At 35.9% G+C, this 20,685-nt stretch overlaps 1 protein-coding gene across 4 annotated transcripts in view; it reads right to left on the bottom strand.

Annotated features, from left to right (window-relative positions):
* Positions 1 to 20,685, bottom strand: part of VTI1A (vesicle transport through interaction with t-SNAREs 1A) — a 276,308-nt gene that overhangs the window by 193,598 nt on the left and 62,025 nt on the right. For 2 of the 4 annotated variants that reach the window (XM_069796984.1, XM_069796982.1), the window contains exons 5-6: positions 18,805 to 18,825; positions 13,876 to 13,960 (exon numbers count right to left, since the gene is read on the bottom strand). In XM_069796984.1, the coding sequence (XP_069653085.1) occupies positions 13,876 to 13,960; positions 18,805 to 18,825 (106 nt within the window). The remainder of the gene's footprint in view (positions 1 to 13,875; positions 13,961 to 18,804; positions 18,826 to 20,685) is intronic. The other 2 variants (XM_069796986.1, XM_069796983.1) reach the window with 1 other exon arrangement.

Genomic DNA, 20,685 nt, shown 5'->3' with positions numbered 1-20,685 from the left:
ATGTACTGCTCATCAATTATTCCATAATGTATAAAGCCTGTCTCCCCAACCTTCTAACAGCCGGGATTGAAATGTTTTGACATGATGATCTCTAGGTGGAAATACTGAAGGCGTTAAAGTACAGATATAAATAGGTGATAATGAAGAACAAAATGTGTACCATTTTCTTGCAGTCATAGTTTGCAAATTAACAAGCTGCTATTGATTTTTCTTTGAGGTCAATAACAGCATTTATTGATCTCAGAAGTTAATACTCACTGAGGTCAATATTATATCTCGGGGGTCAACAAATCTGGATACTGACTTCTATTTCCTGTCCATATATAAATATTACATAGGCAAAATGGGCAAATTTAATCTTTGGAGATAAGAAAGCACTGTATTTGACATGATACAAAAAAACCCAAAACATTAAAAGTTAAGAATAGAGTCTACCTGGATCATTTTCAAAGTTTTCAAATACTCAAACCCTTATATTAATCTAGAACTAGTAGCTTCATGAGCTCGGTCTTCAGTTCTGACCCTAATGCCTCCCAAGTACTGAATGGTCATTCATGGTGTTACTTCCCAACACCAAAAATGAATCCCTCTTAGACACTACTCAATATCAAGTAGACATTAACATATTTCACCAAATTAAAATAAAGCTCATAAGAAAAGAAGTAGCCAAATAACAGTTGTGGACTTTCTGTTTTTTCTTATGCCTCATTCTTTCCAACATGATCTCCAGCAAAATCAAAAGAAACTTTCCTACTGCCTTCAATGAACTCTGGAGCAGGCCCTTGTAAAATCACCCTAAGTTTTCTTCTCATTTGTAGTTTGTTACCCAAGAATTCACACGTCTAAAGAAAAATCAGAAGTGGGCAATTAGTCTCCTGCTAACTTACACAGACAAATATCAGTGAAGCTCTAGCATACTCTTGGAAAACAACTGGGAAGGAAATAAATTTCAGGAAATGCCAAGCCCATACAGGTATTTTTGCAGCTAATTACTCCATTATAACAAATGGTCAATAATGTAACGTCTCAAAATATGGAAGTTACATATTAGATTTCTAAAGAATTATATTTGTGTGAAGAGATACTATTAAACTTACAGCACAAACAAGGCACACTGTGTGCATTACTGGCAAGCATTTAAAATAGCCAACAAGGATACTACAAAACTTTAATAACATTCAGCACATTTGCAGAACTTTACAATTCAAGGACTTTTTATCATTATGCAAAGCAGAAAATGTTATTTTATGCATGAATAAGCTGTAACAGAAAGGCTTATAGTCCACAAATTGTACAGAACTAAAACTGTTAATATTCAGACTCCAGACCTGTGTTGTAGATACGAGTGAAAACACGGGTCATCTGTTTTTTGGCAACAGGACCTTTCTTCGAATATTTGAGCAAGCAAAAAGTCAACACAACAGGAGACAATATAAAGCTACTTCCAATGTTAATTCAATATTTTACCTGCCCGTATCAAAATTTTGCTTCAAATTTCATAAATTTACAAGGCAAATATTCAAACATTCATTTGCTACCAAAACATAGTAGTTCCCAGAAAAAATGTATATATAATGGCGCAAGTGTGTTATGAGGAGCATTACAGATGAATAAAATGTCTTGTTTGTTACAAATGGTCTAAGTTTTAAAACATTTTAAGAAATGTGATTATGCAAATTACTATGTATCTAAGAGGAAAATGAAGTGAAATAGTAAGCATTGCTCTTTACAAACATACAGAAATATATATTTGGTTTAATGGAGAAGTAAAACCCTGCAATTAAATAACTGCAGTCAATCATATTTTAAACCACTACTTTAAATTATTTTATTAATGAAACAATTGCTCTGTTTGCATAGCCATTAAAACATGGCAATTTCCACCAAATGAAAATCTTTCAAACTCAATTTTGTCCTTTCTGGGTAGTCAGGAGGATATACTATACTTCCATATAGTTCTTTAAGGGCTGTGTAGGTTACAGAATATTATTCTTATTTATGTGATTTATGTTTTTTAAATTTTGAATTTGAAGCAACTTTTGTGGAAAAAGCATAAACCACTATTTTGTTGTTTCAGTAGCTGAATAAAAAAACTCAAAAAAAATGTTATCAACATGGGGAAAACAGTAAAGTTTATCCAAGCATATTTTACATTTACAAATTATGAATTTATTCCACAAATTTAGTGTAAATTCCATTTCTGTGGGCCAGATTTTTAGAAGTATTTGTAAGTGTTTTCTCCAAAGATGGAGTTAAGTGCCTACAATTACTTCAGAAAATGGCAAAGCAGGTCTATAATCAAGTACTGTTTTCTTCCATCTGATTTAGGTACCTTACCTGCTTAATTAATTCAGAAAAAGACAATAAATCCTAACTGCAGCTCCATAATTTATAGTATTTGATCCTGAATAACTTTTTACTGAATTAAGTGTCATCCTGTCCCACTTTTATATGAACTTTAAACAGTAGAGCAGACTAGCTCGTTTTATGACAATTAATCTACTTCTGAATTCACCATGAACCAGTCCAAGAAAGTAACATTTTTTTCTGCATCTGTTGGGTTATTTAAAATCTAAAATAATTAAGACTATAACTTTTCAGCACACTAAACTAGAATGACAAAAATTAAGGACAGTGTTAAAATTAACATTTACTCTATTATAAATACTTACAGTAAATATGTAATCTAGCACACAACATATTTATAAATCTTATGCTGATGCTAGAATTTTTGTTGTGTAGAATATTTTATGGTGCATGCAATAAAAAACCTCCACTTGACTCATTAACATTTCAGCAAGACTCTGACTCATTATTTTAAACTCATCTAAAAAAACATCATTGTTTCCAGACTGGATTTAAAATACATCCTCGCCATAAAATATAAAGCAGTTAATTTTTTAAAATTAAAATAATGAAAAAAATTAATGTGGTATATAAATTTCATTCTTAATGCTTCTCTACTTGATATTACACTGCTGAAAAATACGGCACTAAACCAGTAAAAGCACTTACATACGGAGTAAAGGAAATATAATCAGTCATTTTCACAAAATTTCTCAAGATGGCATTCCAGCCAATTATTGTAGCAGTCGAGTGCCAAGACATTCAACACATGGAAATCTTACAACATGCAATTATAAAAATCAGATGAATACTTTCAAGACATATGTAATAAAAACATAGAATTATTGCATCTATCTGAATAATGAAAAAAGCAAAGACTGAACAATCCCTTCATCTAACTGTTTTGCATGTTGTCTGTCTAGATCCTCCAAGATTGCTAAACAGGAACCAAATTCCGAAATAGATGAATGCTTCAAAATTTTCACATTTATAGAGTCACAGAGACCATAAAATATGGAAAAGTTCATCATAGTAGAGACCAACCAAGCAGATGTAAGAGACTACCTTTGCACCAATGTTTATCTTTGCAAGATACGCAGCGTAAATTGTGTGATTTATTTCACAAAAATGCAAACCGCAACAATTAGCTACTAGATTCAGATTAGCTACCTAGATTCAGACATCATTACGCTGAGCTTGACCTCACTCATGGTAACAAGCTCTTATCTTGCAAACCTTTTTGGAAATGTGCTAAGCAAAGTAGACCACCTCTCCTCCCCAGCATGCACATGAATGCATGTGCACATACACACTTGCAATTCAATATGTAAATATTTACGCTTGGCCAATAACTGGGCTTGTTTACAACCATGAGCATTTATTACAATTGTAATGATTAGGTCAAGAGTATAAAATTTCATATAAAATTTTACATTTACATTTTTGGAGCTAGTGAAGTAATATGAGGTAAATGGCAAATGGCAGAAAAACAACCATAATGTGACAGACAGCTGATGCTGGAAATTAGGAGCAAGGGAAGAGTTTGCAAAATATGGAAGGAATACAAAATCACAGAATCAGTAGAAGGACCCTCCATTGAACTAGATGAGTTAGTACAAAAAAACGAAAAAGGCACTCTTGAGCAAAGAAAAAATGTAGAGAAACAAGAATGGACAGATGTGTGTAAGTGGCCTATGACAGACTGATATAAAATTGTGAAACTGTAGTTTTCAAAGCCATGAACAACAATTTTGTGGGTCTACAGTTCCTTACAACACCTGGTAGCTAATAACTAGCAGTAGTTTCTCAAAACAAGGCTGCAACAGCTCAAAGAAAATTATCATGCTAGTTCAGAAAGACAACTGGTACTGCAGATCAGCACTTGAACTCACTCTGATATGAAATCAAGCTAGTAAACAGCTTCTTACACTGAACTCCTGACTCTTTCTGTAAGAATGCCGTAAGAATGGCATTAATTTCAATTTTACAATGTATACGTTTACTTAGTAATCAAGTAAAATTCATATTACAGGCTATTAGGCCGAGATAAGCCTCATTGTTCAAAAGCAAGACAGTACAAACAAAATCCAACTGAAAAACAACAAAGTTTTGACTTAAAAATAGAAACTTGGATGGCCAGTATTACTTGCAAAAATCAGAGGTTATGTGCTCAACTGACACACATTACACAAGCAGACATTTCAACCATGACTGGACTAAGTTTCTATAACGTTCAGTACTTATCAAATTTGCTTGCTTGTACATGCAACAATTTGATATTTTTTTTACTATAAATGCCAGTAATTACGGGAGAAAACATATTCTATAAGCAGGGTAGTAAAATCATTAGCATAAAGTAGTACGGTATGACTTAAACTACATGAAGAAATATCTAGATAAGCTGCTTTTTAATCATTCCATACTGGGGTGAGAATGACGTTTTTCAATCCTCTGCTTCTATGTCTCACTTCAGGACAGAAGTTTGGGCTTTCTCCTCCCCCCGTACTTCTTCCAAAAAAAAAAAAAAAAGGCATTTGTGTAACTATAACTCTTCAGTCCTAAGTTGTAAAAGGGCAAAATACTGCACTTGAAAGATGATCTGCCATGAAAACCCTTTTGATATTGACTTTACCTAGAAAAGCATGTTCAATACAGATAAATTTTTTCATGTGAAACTTTGTTCTTTAGTGCAATTGGAGGAAAACACTGTTAGCCTCACAGGAAGTAGAAGTAGAAAGCTTCAAACAAAAAAAAAAATAAAAAATATATATATAAAAAAAAAAACCTAGGGTGAATTTTATTTTGTCAAGTCTAAGCTCATCAACTTTTCTTCTTGATGTACGTTGTAATACAAAGAGTCTTTGCCCAACAAGACCTCATGCTGTGCAAATTCAGCTGTGCCCATATAGTGAAAAATCTGTTAAAAACTATTGAAAATCATGTTGTTTATTTAGGCACCCAAAATAATATCTCACCAAAGTCTGCTTTTTTAATGAAATACACAGCTTATGTTCTGTAGACAATGAAATCACCAAATGAAGTCATTAAATTAGCAGGGTATTAATATATTTGAAGGTCAAAAGGTGGACTTGTAATTCCATTCAGCTGTGCTCTTTTAAAGATTGTAACTGACTGTCATTGCCAAGCCAGTATCACTTGGAATCAATTCATTTCACTCAGTGAAAGTTCAAAAGAAGTGGTTGTGGTATAGGATGGGAGGAAGAGAAGAAATCATGAGTAAAAGGGGAGAGTGTCTAGGGACAATGTATCAGGATTTGAAGTCTACCCATTAAAGACTAACCAGCAGTTCCCAACTATCTGAAACTTTTTGGGCAAGTTCTCTACAACTGATTTTTCTCAGGGAGAATATGAAACCTGATCAAGAGAGCTGCTCAGGCCAACACAAGTTGAACATTTCCTTGCTATAGACGTGACTTCACATTTTTTCTCCACCTACTGCAATGGGTTGTCAGGACAACCTATGTTAGATAAAATTCTGACATCTCTCAGACACCTAAGCATGGTGGCTGAGAGTGTTGTGCAAATGAGGAAAGAGAATATATATATATGGAGGAAAGTCAAACTGGTGGCATTTTCCCTTATCCCTTTGCCAAACCAAGGTAGTTTGGAGAGTTTACTTGGACTGCTAGAAACAACAGCTACTATTCATTTATCTTTTTATTTTTATCCTTCTTTCTTTTATTTGCCTTACGCGCTCAGAACCGGACAACAAACTCTGAAATATTATCACAGGGGGGGAACCTTTCTGAGGCTAAATAATTTCAAAGTTGAAAGAAGTACATAGTGTAACTTCAGACCAAAAAATGTAATCACATACCTCAACTTGAAATCTTCACATTATTATTAAGACAAGTAGTCTTCAAAAGCTTTGCTATGGGCATAGGAATAAGCTACAATGAATACCTTCACCAATAACACCATCTTATACTGCTAAATACATTGGAGAAAGAGGGTCAGCACCAAAGAAGATTACAATGAAATGCTGTTTTCAGTGATTCAGTAAGAGGTTATTTCCTGTAGGGCAGTCTACACAGTAGAGGTGGTCCAATGCAGTGCTTGTGAAATAATGCTTTAAAAGTTATCTTCCGAGTTCAGTTTCTAATTCAGATATTAATATTATTCACAAGTATTCTATGACAAGGGCAAGGTATTCGTGAGAATATACACAGATTTCAGCCTGTATGATTATTTGTCTGGAATGCACGTGGGAAGTACTTAAGCATAAAGTTTCTGATATCTGAAACAAAATGTTTCCATTATTCTAGCATGGTATAAAAATCCACAATCTGAAAACTATGTTTCTAGTATGTATAATAAAGCATCTTTAAGAAGTTATTGCAATGTTTTGCTAATCCAAAAATCAGTCTTGAACAAACTTACTTCAACTGGATGCCAGTTCCTAACAAGACTGAAGTTGAGCTGTTCCATGATATGTGGCACAATAATGAATTCCTGCACATTAGTGAACTTTAAAAGAACCTGAGACTTCCTCCAGAACAGGGGACAAAATGGCCAAATTTGGATCACTATTTTTCCTACGATACCTTAGCAAATCCGTACTACTGAACAGATCTGACATTCCTTATTTGCTGCATTAATGGTATAATCCCAAACCTACTGAGGTGAAAGATAAGCATTCTTTTTATTGGAATTCCAGCTGAAAGGTGCTGAGTACCCAAAAGATAAGCTTTTAACAGAAATGGTCTTACAATACTGCATAGACTGTGAAAAACTACAAAATAAGTTTTTCTCGTCTCTTCAGAAATAGTTGGAAAAGTTTTTTTTTTGGTACTCTGAAGCAGGTAGAGGACAGTACTTAAATAATGAAAAGTCACCATTTCCTTACTTCATGGTAAGCACTTTATGCAATACATTTGTAAATATAGGAATATACTCAAAAAATCCATATCCTGCATTTCAGACACCACGCACAAATGCAGAGGGCCACTGAGCAGAGGGAACAGACTTTGAACGGTACCAGACATGGTTAGGTGGGTTTCAGGGTAAACTTTTCATGACCACAAACCCGCAAGGCCCATACGGCTGTTCCATCAAATCTCTTCAGAGGAAACACAGAGCTAAGGAAAATGGGGCTGGTGCCAGAACTTGAATAAATATGGGCAGCAGTATCTGGATCAAAACAAAGTAGTGAAGAGAAATCTGGAGCTGGAATTGGGAAGGTCAGAGCCGGGAAGGCTGGTGAGGGGGAGGAAGGAGGCCGGGAGGGCCGGGAAGGAGGAGGGGGCCCACAGGAGGCCGGAGGGGGCAGCTCGGTGACTGGACAAGCGACAAACCGGCAAGCAATATTCAAACTGAAGGTGTAAAAAGCACTTTGCCGGTATCAACAATGGCACTGTAAAACACTAAGAAATGGAAACCGAGTAGTTTGGTCTCTCCGTGCCCTCTCAGTGCGCCTTCTGACTGTTTGTTACAAGGCGGCAGCAGCACTACCTGAACATGTCTCCCCCCCATGACCGTGCAGCTGGGATACTCCTGAGGCCTGACATCCTCAGAAACAAAAATCTCTCCCTATTTCTTCCTCCTCCCCGCTTTAAAGCCCGGACTATGAAGAAGGGCAGAGGGCTTAGAGATGTAGGAATGCAATATGCCACTTCAAAATGAATTTCTGAAACAATAAACAGATTTTAATAGAAATCAGCCAGCAAAGAAAAAAATTATATATGAAACATGAAATACAGTTGCTAGCAGAAGAAACAGGGATCATGAAAAAGCTCTCTCTGATGGTGACTGGAAACTGCATAAAAACTCATTTCACTGTAGAAACTTTGGATTAAGATTTCAGTAGAAAGATGTTCTGGCATATCAAAGAAACACCTGAGGAGGAGATATTGGTATATGCTCCAGAACTCAGAAGCCCTCTTTCTCTAATGAAAGGTTTTACATACAGTATTCACATATACATGTATGAATAATTCATTAGAGATGAAACAGGTGGATATTAAGTGTAAATATCTGGGACAGGAATAGACTTTTTTTTTATTTAAAGCAAGGGGCACTAGAAGCAAGATTCTGATTTTCAAAACTTGGTTTCTATTTCCATACTCTCAGTTATTTGGAGCTCAGATGTAATTGGAATCTGGATGCACCTGAAGACAGACCAGGGGTGTGAAAGTCCAAGTGATATTAACTAATGCAAGCAAATTACTAAATATACAAGATTACAACACAGAAGCAACACCCTTTCCACTAGTCTAACGTAGCCCTACGTGTCTGGACATTAGGGTTTGTTATTTTGTTAAATTAATGTTGGATGTTAAAGCCATTTAAATTTTTTCTAAGCTGAGCAAACACTTTTTAGTTTGGTCATAGCAATGCTTACTATATTGTCTACCTGAAAAGCCAACCTCTGGCTCTTGCAACTGTAATGGGATGGAATCAGGTTAATGGATATTCTTACTTAAATCTTCATGGTTTCACATATTTTATGTCAGCTCTGGCATGCATCTCATTTGTGACACCTGAACAGCACAACCACCCCAGGAAATATGGAGGGAGAAGGTCCTTCAGGGCAGGTGCTTGGGGCTCAGGTTGTTCCATCAGTAAAGGAGTCAGGAATCCAAACCTGCGGCATGCTGCTGTGGACAATGGGCTGGTACCTCAAATCGCATTACTCATATCTGGCAAGATACCTACTGGAGTTGTTTTAAAATAGTTCCCTATTCATGCTGAAGTCACTGAACTTGAAGACTCCTGCCTTCAGGAGCCCTCTATAAACATTTCTTAGCACACTTTTACTGATCCATTCGCTGTACTTTCACTCAATTCTGCATCCAGATAAGACAATGCCTAGTATTATTTCCTAAAGAAGTAAACACCCCTGTCTAATGAGATTCTCATTTGCTTTCCACCTAGAAGGCTGCCGATACTTTGAGGCAGGTCTGACCATCTGCCTGTCAGCTAGGCTACCACTACATTACATTACATATTTATGGCTCAGTCCAGAAAGGGAGGTTTGACTGTAGTTCATTACAACAGGTGAAAGCCACTGAAATTTGCTTGGATCCCTTAGTACCCAGAATTATTCATGTCACACAAGGGTGGGATATAAGCTGTAGTGTCTCTTGCTCAGAGATATTTCTCCTTTAGCTGTTTCAGAATTACATATTCCTGGGATTCCCAAAGAGTAAGGAGGATTGGAAAAAACATTTTAAGCAACCTAAAGTCAAGATTCAGAAGGATTTTCTGTAAATGGAACAGAAGAGTTTTTCTTCTTTTGATTTCTTTTCTTTAAAACACCATGTTTATATATTACAAAAGGGATATAAAAACAGAAGTGGAAACAAAATTTAAGATTCAGTGCAAAGAATACACTTATTACCCACAAACTACAAACTCTTCTACGAGCACAGATATTTCAGAGAGATTCAGAGCCACAGCATAATATCTAAATAATGATCACTCATAGAAGCAAGCTCAACACTTGTTCTCAAATTACATGTACTGAAAGCTATAGAAAAATCCAAGGTTCATGAAGGAAAAAAAATAAATACCTGCAATGTAGTTTTGCCATGAAAGCCTGGACAGCATTCAATGGTTGAATCTCTCTCTTACATTGTCATGAAACAAGGTGAAGTCTATATTATGTAAGCACCAGGAATTTTTTTTCCTTAGAAAGTATCTGGCAGTTGAGAAGAACTTACCGAAAGCAATTCAACTGCAGATTACAATGGTCCTCTACAAGGTTTTTCCTTCTTCTGCTTGATGGTGTTTTACATTGTTTTACATTTGCATGTCAATTTTATCTCTGAAGATAAATGAAGCATTTTGAACTATTCCTCATTCAAAATACTCCTGTCTGAGCAAAGATATCTAAGACTCGACAAAGAAGGGGATACCTTACTACACTATATTCTGCAGGCGAAATAAGGAAGTTCTAGAATTCAGTTTGGTGCTGTGGAAATCCAAGCATGGGGAATGGAATTAGGAAACCTCCCCCTCCAAAACAGAAATAATTTTGTGATTAATCAGGATTAATTCAACAGAGTCTCCTTTCAACTGAAACCAGCAATTTTCATGCATTTTTAAAATCCTTCTCATATTCTGAGGGTATATGGTCAGACTAAATGATCTGAAATTAAGAATACTGAGCTCTAGTGTCGTAAATAATGAGTAGTGTTGGAAATGCCTACTAACACGGCCGTAAACTTCCTTGTCTGTTCCCTACCAGCAAAGCAGATGATAACATAAAACCAGAAAAATAACCACAAGAAATATTTTTTAAAACAATATTTTGATTTAAAAAAAGCAGATGAGTGCACTTTGCAGTGTTACCAGCCATTATTAAAACTTCCCCTGCCTGGCACAAACAATGGAGACCTTCAAGATTCAAAGAGCTGGTGGTTTACCTGTATGTCCTGAGAGAGTTCCCTCATGTGTGTTTGTGCCATACAACTCAGGCAATTGAAATGCAAATGCTTTGATGAACTTACTGGTCTATCAAATCATCTACTCAAATGCCTCTTACATTTGCAACATACCCCTACAAATACTTAGAATAACATTCTTCTCTTTACAGTAGGCCTTGAGTACTACAGAACTGGTCACCAGATACTAAAGGCTTTGCTTAGTCCTTCAGGAGGTTTCTGCATAGATTTAAGCATCCTCAGTATCAACAAATCATAGCCAACTATGAAAGTCTGACAGTCAGTGTTGGATTGTGTCTTAGACATGGTGACATAAGTGGAATCCTGTTCAGACACCACTGAAACCCATGAATCAATGGCACTGCTCAAAGAAGGAAGTCAGACCTTCCAACAGATCTCAGCTTGTATGAACAACTGTACATAAGATGAAAGGCCTTATCAATTTAGAGATGCAAACAGGAAAAAAGCTTCCAATTTATCATGGGAAGTTTCAGGAATGGTAATGTGAAATTGCATTAAATTAGTTATGTGATGTCAGATTAATCCTTAGATGATCACAGGGGCAGGTTAAAATAGTATATGTATTTTTGCTGATTAAGGTAATAAGAAAGACCCAAATGTGACTTATTTCAGAGGTGAAAATCATCCAGCATCGTTACAATAAGCAACATACATATCCATAATTGTGAAAAGACACCACAGATACTTTAGAGTTGTCACCTCCACCTCCTCCTCCTCCTCACAGAATCACAGAATGGCTGAGGTGGGAAGGGACCTCTTGAGATTGTCTAGTCCAATGCCCTGCTCAAGCAGGATCACCTAGAGCCAGTACCATGCCCACCTGGAAAATCTTCACAGACACAGACTCCACAATCGCTTTGGGATACCTATTTCAGTGTTTGACCGTTCCCACAGTAAAATATTCTTTTATTGTGTTGTGATGGAATGTCACAGGTTTTAATTTGTGCCCATTGCCTCTTGTCCTGTCACTGGGCATTATTGAGAAAAGTCTGGCTCCCTCTTCTTCATCCCATCCCATCAGCTATTTATTTATACATATTGATAAACTCCCCCTTAGCCTTCTCTTCTCCAGGTTGAACAGTGTCAGCATTCTCAACCTCTCCTCACAGGAAAGATGCTCCAGTCCCTTAATTCTCTTCATGGCCCTTTGCTAGACTCACTCCAGTAAGTCAATGTCTTTCTTGTACCATGGAGCCCAGACCTGGAAACAGCACTCCAGATGTGGCCTCACCAATGGTGTGTAGAGAAGATCTTTATGCAGCAAAAGTAATAATCAAGGTAAGACAGGGTCTGAGGAGTCAACTCAATGACGAATTGAAACTCCAAAATGGAATATTTTATTTTATTATGAGACCTCAACACAAAATGATCATACAATAACTCCAAAAGTAAGTTCTTTCATTGCACTGAATTAATCTAAATTCACTCGTACCTAGAATCATCATAATCTATGCCAGGAACTAACTATAATTAATCGATTTCCATAAAGATCTTCTGCAAAAATCTACACTACAATGAAGTTAATATTTCCAAATTCATAATCTCCAGATTATTTAATATTAAAACATCATATAATATCGCTACACTACTAGTCTTCACAGAGTTTAGGGAACAAGAACTATATATATATATGTATATATATGTATCACTGCTCAAGATGAAAAGTAAAGATGGACACAAAGATGGGGTGAATTAGTGTGACTCTATGGAATTCAATGCAGTTTCACCTGGTTTTGACACCAAAAGACACCCTTTCCATATAAATATATATTTGCACTCCAACCATATTTCTCAGAGATCACCATGGAGATATGCAATGGAAGTTAACATGATCATCATCTCTATAAAACAAATTCCACATGGAGCAAAAAATGATACAAGATATCTGTTCCCCAAAAGGATCAGTCTGAATTTTTATATACCGTTTCTTTGTGAAAGATCCAGGCTCAACTAAAGCAGATCAGGAACCATTTTTGACCAGTTTAAAATAGTTCTTCTAAGGAAAAAAAAGTTATGACCATTGATAGAACAGACCTGAAAACCTGCAGGGAAGCAAACTTAATTGCTATCAGATGTCCATCTCTACTAATGTGTCATCCTCTGGCATAAGAGAATTAATTCTCCTTGTCCCCTCCAAAATCTACACTGTATGTTCCATACATCCATTTCATTACTGTGCATAGCACTAAGCCCAGAAAAATTAAAATGCAGGCACTTTAGTAATACCATTCATTTAACATAGCCGTATTTAACTCTACAAGGGTTCAACTTAATTTACCTCTTAAATAAAGCTTGAATTCTAAAAAGATATTGGAATATATCAATTAATTGGGACTCTCTGCCAGAAAATTACTTCGCTGCTCGAACATACATTTTCTGAAACTTTTTGTAACTTTGTGCAAGCTTTATTTAAGGGGATTAGACTTCGGAGGCTTAACTATTGCTGGTTTTAAAAAAATCCACTATAAATAGCTAAAACTTAGTAAAAACATTTTGAAAATACCAGCTGAAAAGTTGTAGTCAATAAAACAACACATTCAACAATTGAGCCTCAATTTAGCCTTCTCCCTTAATTTTATTCCATCTGTGTATTTCGGGGTATGGTTTGTTTATTTCTTTCATTGCACAGAAACAGCTGCATAATCAGTCACTGAACTGATTGCAAGAAAATTGAGCTGATAACCTTGTTATACATCACCTGTAGTTAATAACTTATAAATTTATTAAAATGATATTTTTTACATATATGAATAAAAGTAAAAGACAAAAACAACTGGAGTCTGCAGTGTGTGCTAGCAATCATTGCGGGTGGGTAAACTGACAACATGTAACTGCATATTAAGACAAATGTAGAATTTAGACAAAGTATTCCATCTCTTTTCAGATGTATACTTTTAAACCTCAGGAACTGTTTTCAGTAGATGTCATGCCTTTTAACTTGAAAAAAGATAAGCGCAAATAAGCTCCCAATTGTCTCCCCAATATGTAAACCACATCTCGGGCTGCTGTCTCTGTTTTGCCTTTGAAGTTTCCCTGAAATGTCATGTGTTGTGAAGACTGCTGTGCATAAGCAAGACAATTTGCTCACTCTCAGAATTCTTACCGGTTTCCACTGCTATTTGGTATCCAGCCTCTAGTCTCCGAGATGACCTTTCCAGCCTCTCTGTGTTATCGAGCAGATGTGCCCTCTGAAAAAGAAAAGGGGAGAGAGAGAAAAAAAATATAATCAGGCAGCAGTCTACAATGTTCTCCCCCCCTTTTTAATTGTGCTTTCATATTCCAAAACATAAAAATATCCACATATATTTTATGGAAGAGCCTGTTACAAGGACCACTGGAAGGGGCAGGTTCTATGATGAATCATAATTATGTGTACCAATCATTTTTGTTTTGAAACATGGAATATGTGCTTCACTCTTATTACATGAACTCACAAAACTGAATGTGACTATTATACAGGAAACCTGTCTGAAGAGCATTTCCAAAATAGACTTCCTTGTGACACATATATGCGAGCACCCATGATTTCTATTCAACTAGAGTCTGATGAAACCATCACTTCAAATGCAAGTGGTAGTTTTTAACATGAACTTAATTTTCAGCAGAGGATATATTTCCTTTATGTGTACTACTCAAGTGAGGTGATAAAAACAACGAGCTATTCATACAGAATACTGAACAGCATGAATATTCTTCAGACTGTTTGATGTAAAAAGATGCAGAAACAAAACACTGGTTTCTTGATTTACATCTCTTATGCCTAAATATATATATGAATATATAAATAATATACACACACGTAGCTGTAAGATATTTTTCCCAGAAGTCATTTGCCCATTTATGAGATAACAATAAACTCTAGTAAAAATGTGTCTTCCAATACATTTTCACTTGGGGAGTCTGCAACAGTGAAAAAGTGAAAATATTATTTTCATTAGTTTATTCTCCATCCAAAAGGCCAACATTTCAACATGTAGGCTCATTTCCTTTGGAAATTTGATCCTAGACTAATCAAGCCATCAAAAAATATAGCTTCCCTCCCCCCCCAGTAAAGTAATCACATACAGCTTTCTGAGCACCCCTCTATCCAAAACCAACATTTTGGATATTTGTCAAAAAATATTTCCTACAACTTTGCCTTGTTGACAGATGTCATTTTAAAATTGAAGAAATGCTTTCTAATAATAATAAAAAAAGGAGGTGCCATACATATTATCTGAGTGGCTGTCTACCAAAACGATCTACCTTGCTCTAATGAGCCCCTATGGATCTTGGGAGATGCAAGCTGTATTGACATGCACACTTAAGCTAATACACCTAGACCAGTGCCTCCAAGCTCTAGCAGCCAGGGATGCTGACAGAATATCTCGCTTCTATCTTCAAAGAAAGGAAGTGATTAGTATGTTATCATTACCATTCAAAACGTGATTTCCCTATTCCCTCCCGGCATAGGTGACACATCTCTGAGATGCGGCCAGACGATCGAGGCAGCTAAAGCCACATCAAAGCTTGCCTTGAATTTTTTTCTTTTTTTTTTCCTCTCTTTTTCTTTTTTTGGAAATCATTAAAACAATGCATTTAGATCAGCACAGATAGGACCCAATGTGAAGGTCAGGAAAGCTGCAATAACAGTCTATAATAATTAATAGAGTTGTCTAATACACACTGGATAGGTTAAGAGTAAATTGCAAAAGCCTTTTGCATTCATGGGGGGCAGGCCACCAAGAAAAAAAAAAATAAGCACAAGCACTTAATAAAATTTAAAACCATAAGTTACAATGCTGTAATTGAAATCATGACAACAACTAGAGTGGTGCATGTTCTTAGTACTCACGGTCAATATAGATAATTAGTGTTAATTTTGCTTAATTTTTTTTAAAAGGCACCTTTTCATAACATCTGCTGGTTCCTCTCCATTGCCATTAGAAGAAAAAAAAAAAAGAAAGAAAAAGGCAGTGCCTTTCTCCAAATACTGCCCCTCCCAATGATATTAAAGAACAACTAGTGTTAAATATCTCAAACTTTGTAAAACACATCAGAAACGTAACACTATTACACAGATGTCTCTCAAGGAAGAGAAGAAGAAGAGAAAGGGGGTGTGTGTGGGGGGGGGGATATAAAGAAGGAGTTTAGAAGGTAAGAATCCTAAAAGTTAAGAGAGGAAACACTTTAAAAAAAACCCATAAAACCAAACATAGGCTGGGAGTGAGCACAAGATGTAGAACATTATAATTACAGATCAGATGTATAGTGCCGTAGTGGTATACTGGAAATGAAAAGACTATCCTGCTATGTTAAGGGAGAGGGGAGGAAATAATCAGATTTTGCATTACAATGTGGAAGAGCTACCCAACAAGTAGCATTTAACTGTATATTTTATATACTATATAAGCCACACTTAATCTAAAAAGTAAATTACAAGCCGACAGTTCAGTTCAGTGTTACTGCGAGCAGTTAGAATACTAAAGCCCCATGAACTCGGTGCTAACACTAACTCAGAGCTGCTTCTTACTTGATTTCAGAACCTTTCCACCCAAGCCATTCTACAATGAAACCTAGTTTTTATTATAAAGGGTGGTGTTATTTACATTGTTTGGGTTTGGAGGCACCCCGTCCTTCGGTCATGAAATCAATGCCCTACAGTAGCAGCTGGTGCTTTCAACTGCTTCCCAGCCCTCCCCAAACTCCTTCTCCCACAGTATCCCCTGCGCTCTGTGAGGTGGGTAGCGAGGTGATTCAGTGTGCCTTGCAGCTTCAGAAACAGCTTCTATCTGGAGTTATATAAGGAAGTTTTGCAAAGTGGCATGCTATCACTAGAGATTTAGTCATTCCATGTGGGCTGGATTCAAACTGAGATCTCAGGAGCTCAAAAGACAGAGCGACACAGCCTCCGTGGAAGCCTGTGTACGGCAAGTGTGCTAGAATAGAGCCCTGTAATGAGAGGAAGCACAGGTTTTATTAACAAACAGTATGGCAAACCACAATTTCTTTTAAGATCAGTTCATACCTCCTTAGGAGAACTATAATTGGGGATGCCTTGATGTTTCACTATGTGACGAGTTAAGAATTATGCCTGAGTCACTGTACTAGCCCTCATTTAAACTTTAATGTGCATTTTGCATTGGGTATAAAAACATCATTGCAATCACAACCTATCCAACACATAGTGGGTACCTAAGTGCAGAGAACAGAATGCTAACAATTGTTTTTTAAATCATTTCTCTCTCTACCTGTACAATTTTGATCTAGACAAAATAATGAATTCCTTTATTTAGTTCTATTTGCTGCTGCTCTCACAATATGCAGAGAGGAAAAAGTAACTTATGAGGCTAGCAAGGAAAAGCAAAAAATAAAACTACCAGAAGCAATGTCAACATTTTTTAGGTGGCTAACAAGGAGGATTTATAAGCTCCAAAAGGTATGACCGAGCTCCCAAGTTGCAGCCCTTTGCAATAACATCCTGAATTTTCTTGTTTGCCTTCACAGCTATTTCAAAAAGAGGAGCAGTTAAGCAACAGCTCTGTTCTTTATAGCTGATTAAATCTTCAGAGTAAATTTACAAATTAGGAATCTTTATGTTTATAAAACTATCATCTATGTTTGCAAGCAAAAATGATCCTACTACATTCTTTTACAAAAGCACAGGAGCAGACGTGCAGTTGTTGTTAAAGGGATGAGCAAACGAACCTTGTTCTTCTGAAAAATCTCAGAAATCAGGCTATATAAACCCTCGCAATAATATTGTCATCTGTTTAAATACTGGGACTACTGGGGAGGGGAGCTCAGCAGTGGTGGGAGGGCTTTCATGTGGTTCCATGTTTATTTTGTTTAATTTTTTTTGTTAACTGTTTTATTCTGTAGCTTTAACATACTAATATCAGTTCCACATGAAGACAGAGAAATAAAGCATTCAGGGAACTAGTGAAAGAATCTTTTTATCACAAATATCTTACTGTTTTTAAGAATTCTCTGTAATTGTCCTTAAGCTGGTTACTTTACAATTCTTTGTCATCACCATTTCTAAAACTTACAAATCCTTTCCTGCAGAGCTCAGTATTCATTACCGATATGTCTGGGCACACATGTTTAAAAAAGAAGATACCAGACAAATATGTGATGTTAAAATACTCGTGCTTCTATATATATGTATTCAAATACTTCACTGTTTCAAACTCTCTGTACAAAACCCTTCAGAAATCTGACCTGTAAGTAATCTTGACTTTACTGAGACCTTCTTTTTGGCAGCTATTGGGAAATAATAAAAAAAGGCAGTTCAGATACCAGCTTTGCTACAGCAGTAAGTAACAGAAGACATTAATTTCAGAAAATATACTGAAACATTTGAGGAACTGACCATTAAAACAGGCTTCTCTCTCTAAATATTTATGAGTCATTTTATAACTGGAAGAAAGGTGTTCTGGAATACTGATCTCTAGTGTTACACCTACAGATCTACAGCACTCACAAATAAATAATAAATATTGATATGTGTGCGTAGGTCTACCTGTACTGTATTTTCAGTGGGTATACAATATCTGATATTGTACATAAGCTACTTGAATGCCTCACACCAAACTCAAAACACTGTGAAATATTGTGTAATTTTTACAGTGTTTCAGCACAGGTTTTCACCAAAGCAATGCTTTCACTTTCAATACCACTGTATAAATGTATTTACCCTATCAAAGATTTTGTGATGCAAACATGATTATTACTGTACCTGATTTGATCATGGTATTCTAGCAGAGATCAAATAATAGGGTGGGGGGGTTTTCCCTTCTTTTTCTAGTGCCTTTAAAAAAATTTCCACTATCAAAGAATGTTAATTTCTAAGGTTTGATCTAGAGATTCCTATGTAAGTATACAATTATTAGGGAAAAAGAGGCACAACAGTGAATATTTTAAAGGAATGTAATCAATATTTTTGCTTTGTGTAGATTTCCCTGCAACAATGAACAAAAAGATCTACTTCAGATTTAGAAACTCAGCTTTAAAGGGAAAGCTAGACAACAAAAAGCAAGAAAGTACTCACCTCTTCACGTAATTTTATCAACTGCAACATGAACGCACAAAAAAGATAAAAAGGAAAGAAATGGCAGGAAAGAAAGATCAGTTGTGTGACAGGATACAGAATTAACATTGACAATTTATCTGTTTACATGTTTAGCATTTAAAAATCACAGACAAACACATTAAAAGAACCTAAACATAGACTACATGCAGAGTTTTTTGAACGAATAAAGATCACTTTCTCACACTGTCACATTAAACAAAGAGAATAGTGTGAAATTCTCTTTTAAACCACATCTAAGACACCATCATGAAATAAAGGGGAATGACTTCATAGAAGTCTATATTATAAAGAAAAAAACAAGTTTACTATTCCTCTCTTCGAAGATTGTACAGCTGAAGTGGTTTTGTATATACAAGTTTTCAGAATGTTTTCTGTATATTTTAGTTGTGACAACTGATTTCTTATTTTACTAGCAGATCTAACTTATTAATAGGTGACTGCATCTTTATAGCATGTAACCAGTATTTCATTTTTATATACCTGAGTTCTACTGTAACTATATTATCTAATTTTATTATTGAAACTCATATAGAGGGTTTTTTCCAGTTAAAAAAAAAATGAAGCAGCTTAGTTAAATGGCTCAGAATTATGATTTATTGCATAGCATATTTAAAAATAGACAAAGGAATAGGGAACAACATGAAACATATTTCCCTCAGAAAAGACACATTCCGGGTTCTCAAACCTAGACCACTACACAGTGTGTGTATATATACACACATAGTGTGTATGTGTATACTTACATAGTATATACATTTATATTTATCAATTTATGCTTGTAAATCAACACAACTGAACACTATTAATAATATTGCTCTGGCAGGTTTACTATAAAACTAAATAAAACCCCAGTCTGATTACCAAACTATGTTGTAATATGCTCTCCCCTTAGAGAGACAGATAAATTATTTGTACTGGAACAAAACGTATAATTACTCACAACAAATGTCTGCATAAGAGTGGCTCTTTATAAAAAATTACAGTTCTCTCACCGATTCCAGTTGAATTCGAAATTACAACAGCTACATCATTATCTCAGTTTATGCTGATACTTCACCTACAGTTTCATAACACTAATTTTCAACATGTATGTAAGCTGAGAATGTTTACTACTAATAAAGTCTCGCCAGCATGAAGGAAATAAAAGAACCTCCATTATTCTCTATTGTTTCATATGGCTAGTCTAAAACTGAACGTACACCTCACCCCGTTACCAAAATGGACAACGAGGCTCTAACGAGATGTAATTAGGAGGGCTACTACCACACGGACTTAAACTGAAATGGCTCTTCAGTACGTAGCTGAAGGAACTTTGCTAGAATTTGGTATAAAGAAAACTGCATTGTCCGCCAAACCGACGCTTAAATTCAAGTGCTTGGCCTATCATAAATTGGTCTCTTTCTCCAGATCTTCCCCCCCTTTTTTCCCCAAAAAGGCAAACATTAAGGCTCTTTAGAAAGAGACGATCTGGGAGTTGATCACATAGCTATCTTTTCTTTCTGAGGCCACCATTCTTCAGTTGACTATGATACTTAAAGGGCCAAAGTTTAAACCTACTCTCCCGCAACAGAGCCCGTTTGGGCATGCCACCCTGCTATAATCAATGAGAGTTTTAAAATGCTGCACATTTGTTTTTTCAATAGGTCCCAAACAAAAATGTTCTATCTTGTTTGTGCTGCATGGCTGAATTTAAGCTCTGCATGGGATTTGCAGCTAAGCTAAGTAATCGGAGAGGGCTTTTTTTTTTTAACATTGGCTGAAAGATATTCATTCAAATTAACAAAAGATGTATTTTTCCCCCATTTAACAATGCTCTTGATGAAAATGTGTTACCTTTAC

Source organism: Haliaeetus albicilla, chromosome 11 (genome assembly GCF_947461875.1).
Source record: "Haliaeetus albicilla chromosome 11, bHalAlb1.1, whole genome shotgun sequence".
In the NCBI taxonomy this organism is placed as follows: Eukaryota; Metazoa; Chordata; class Aves; order Accipitriformes; family Accipitridae; genus Haliaeetus; species Haliaeetus albicilla.
The sequence above is the reverse complement of the archived record's forward strand: the minus strand, read 5'-3'. Positions and strand labels throughout refer to the sequence as shown.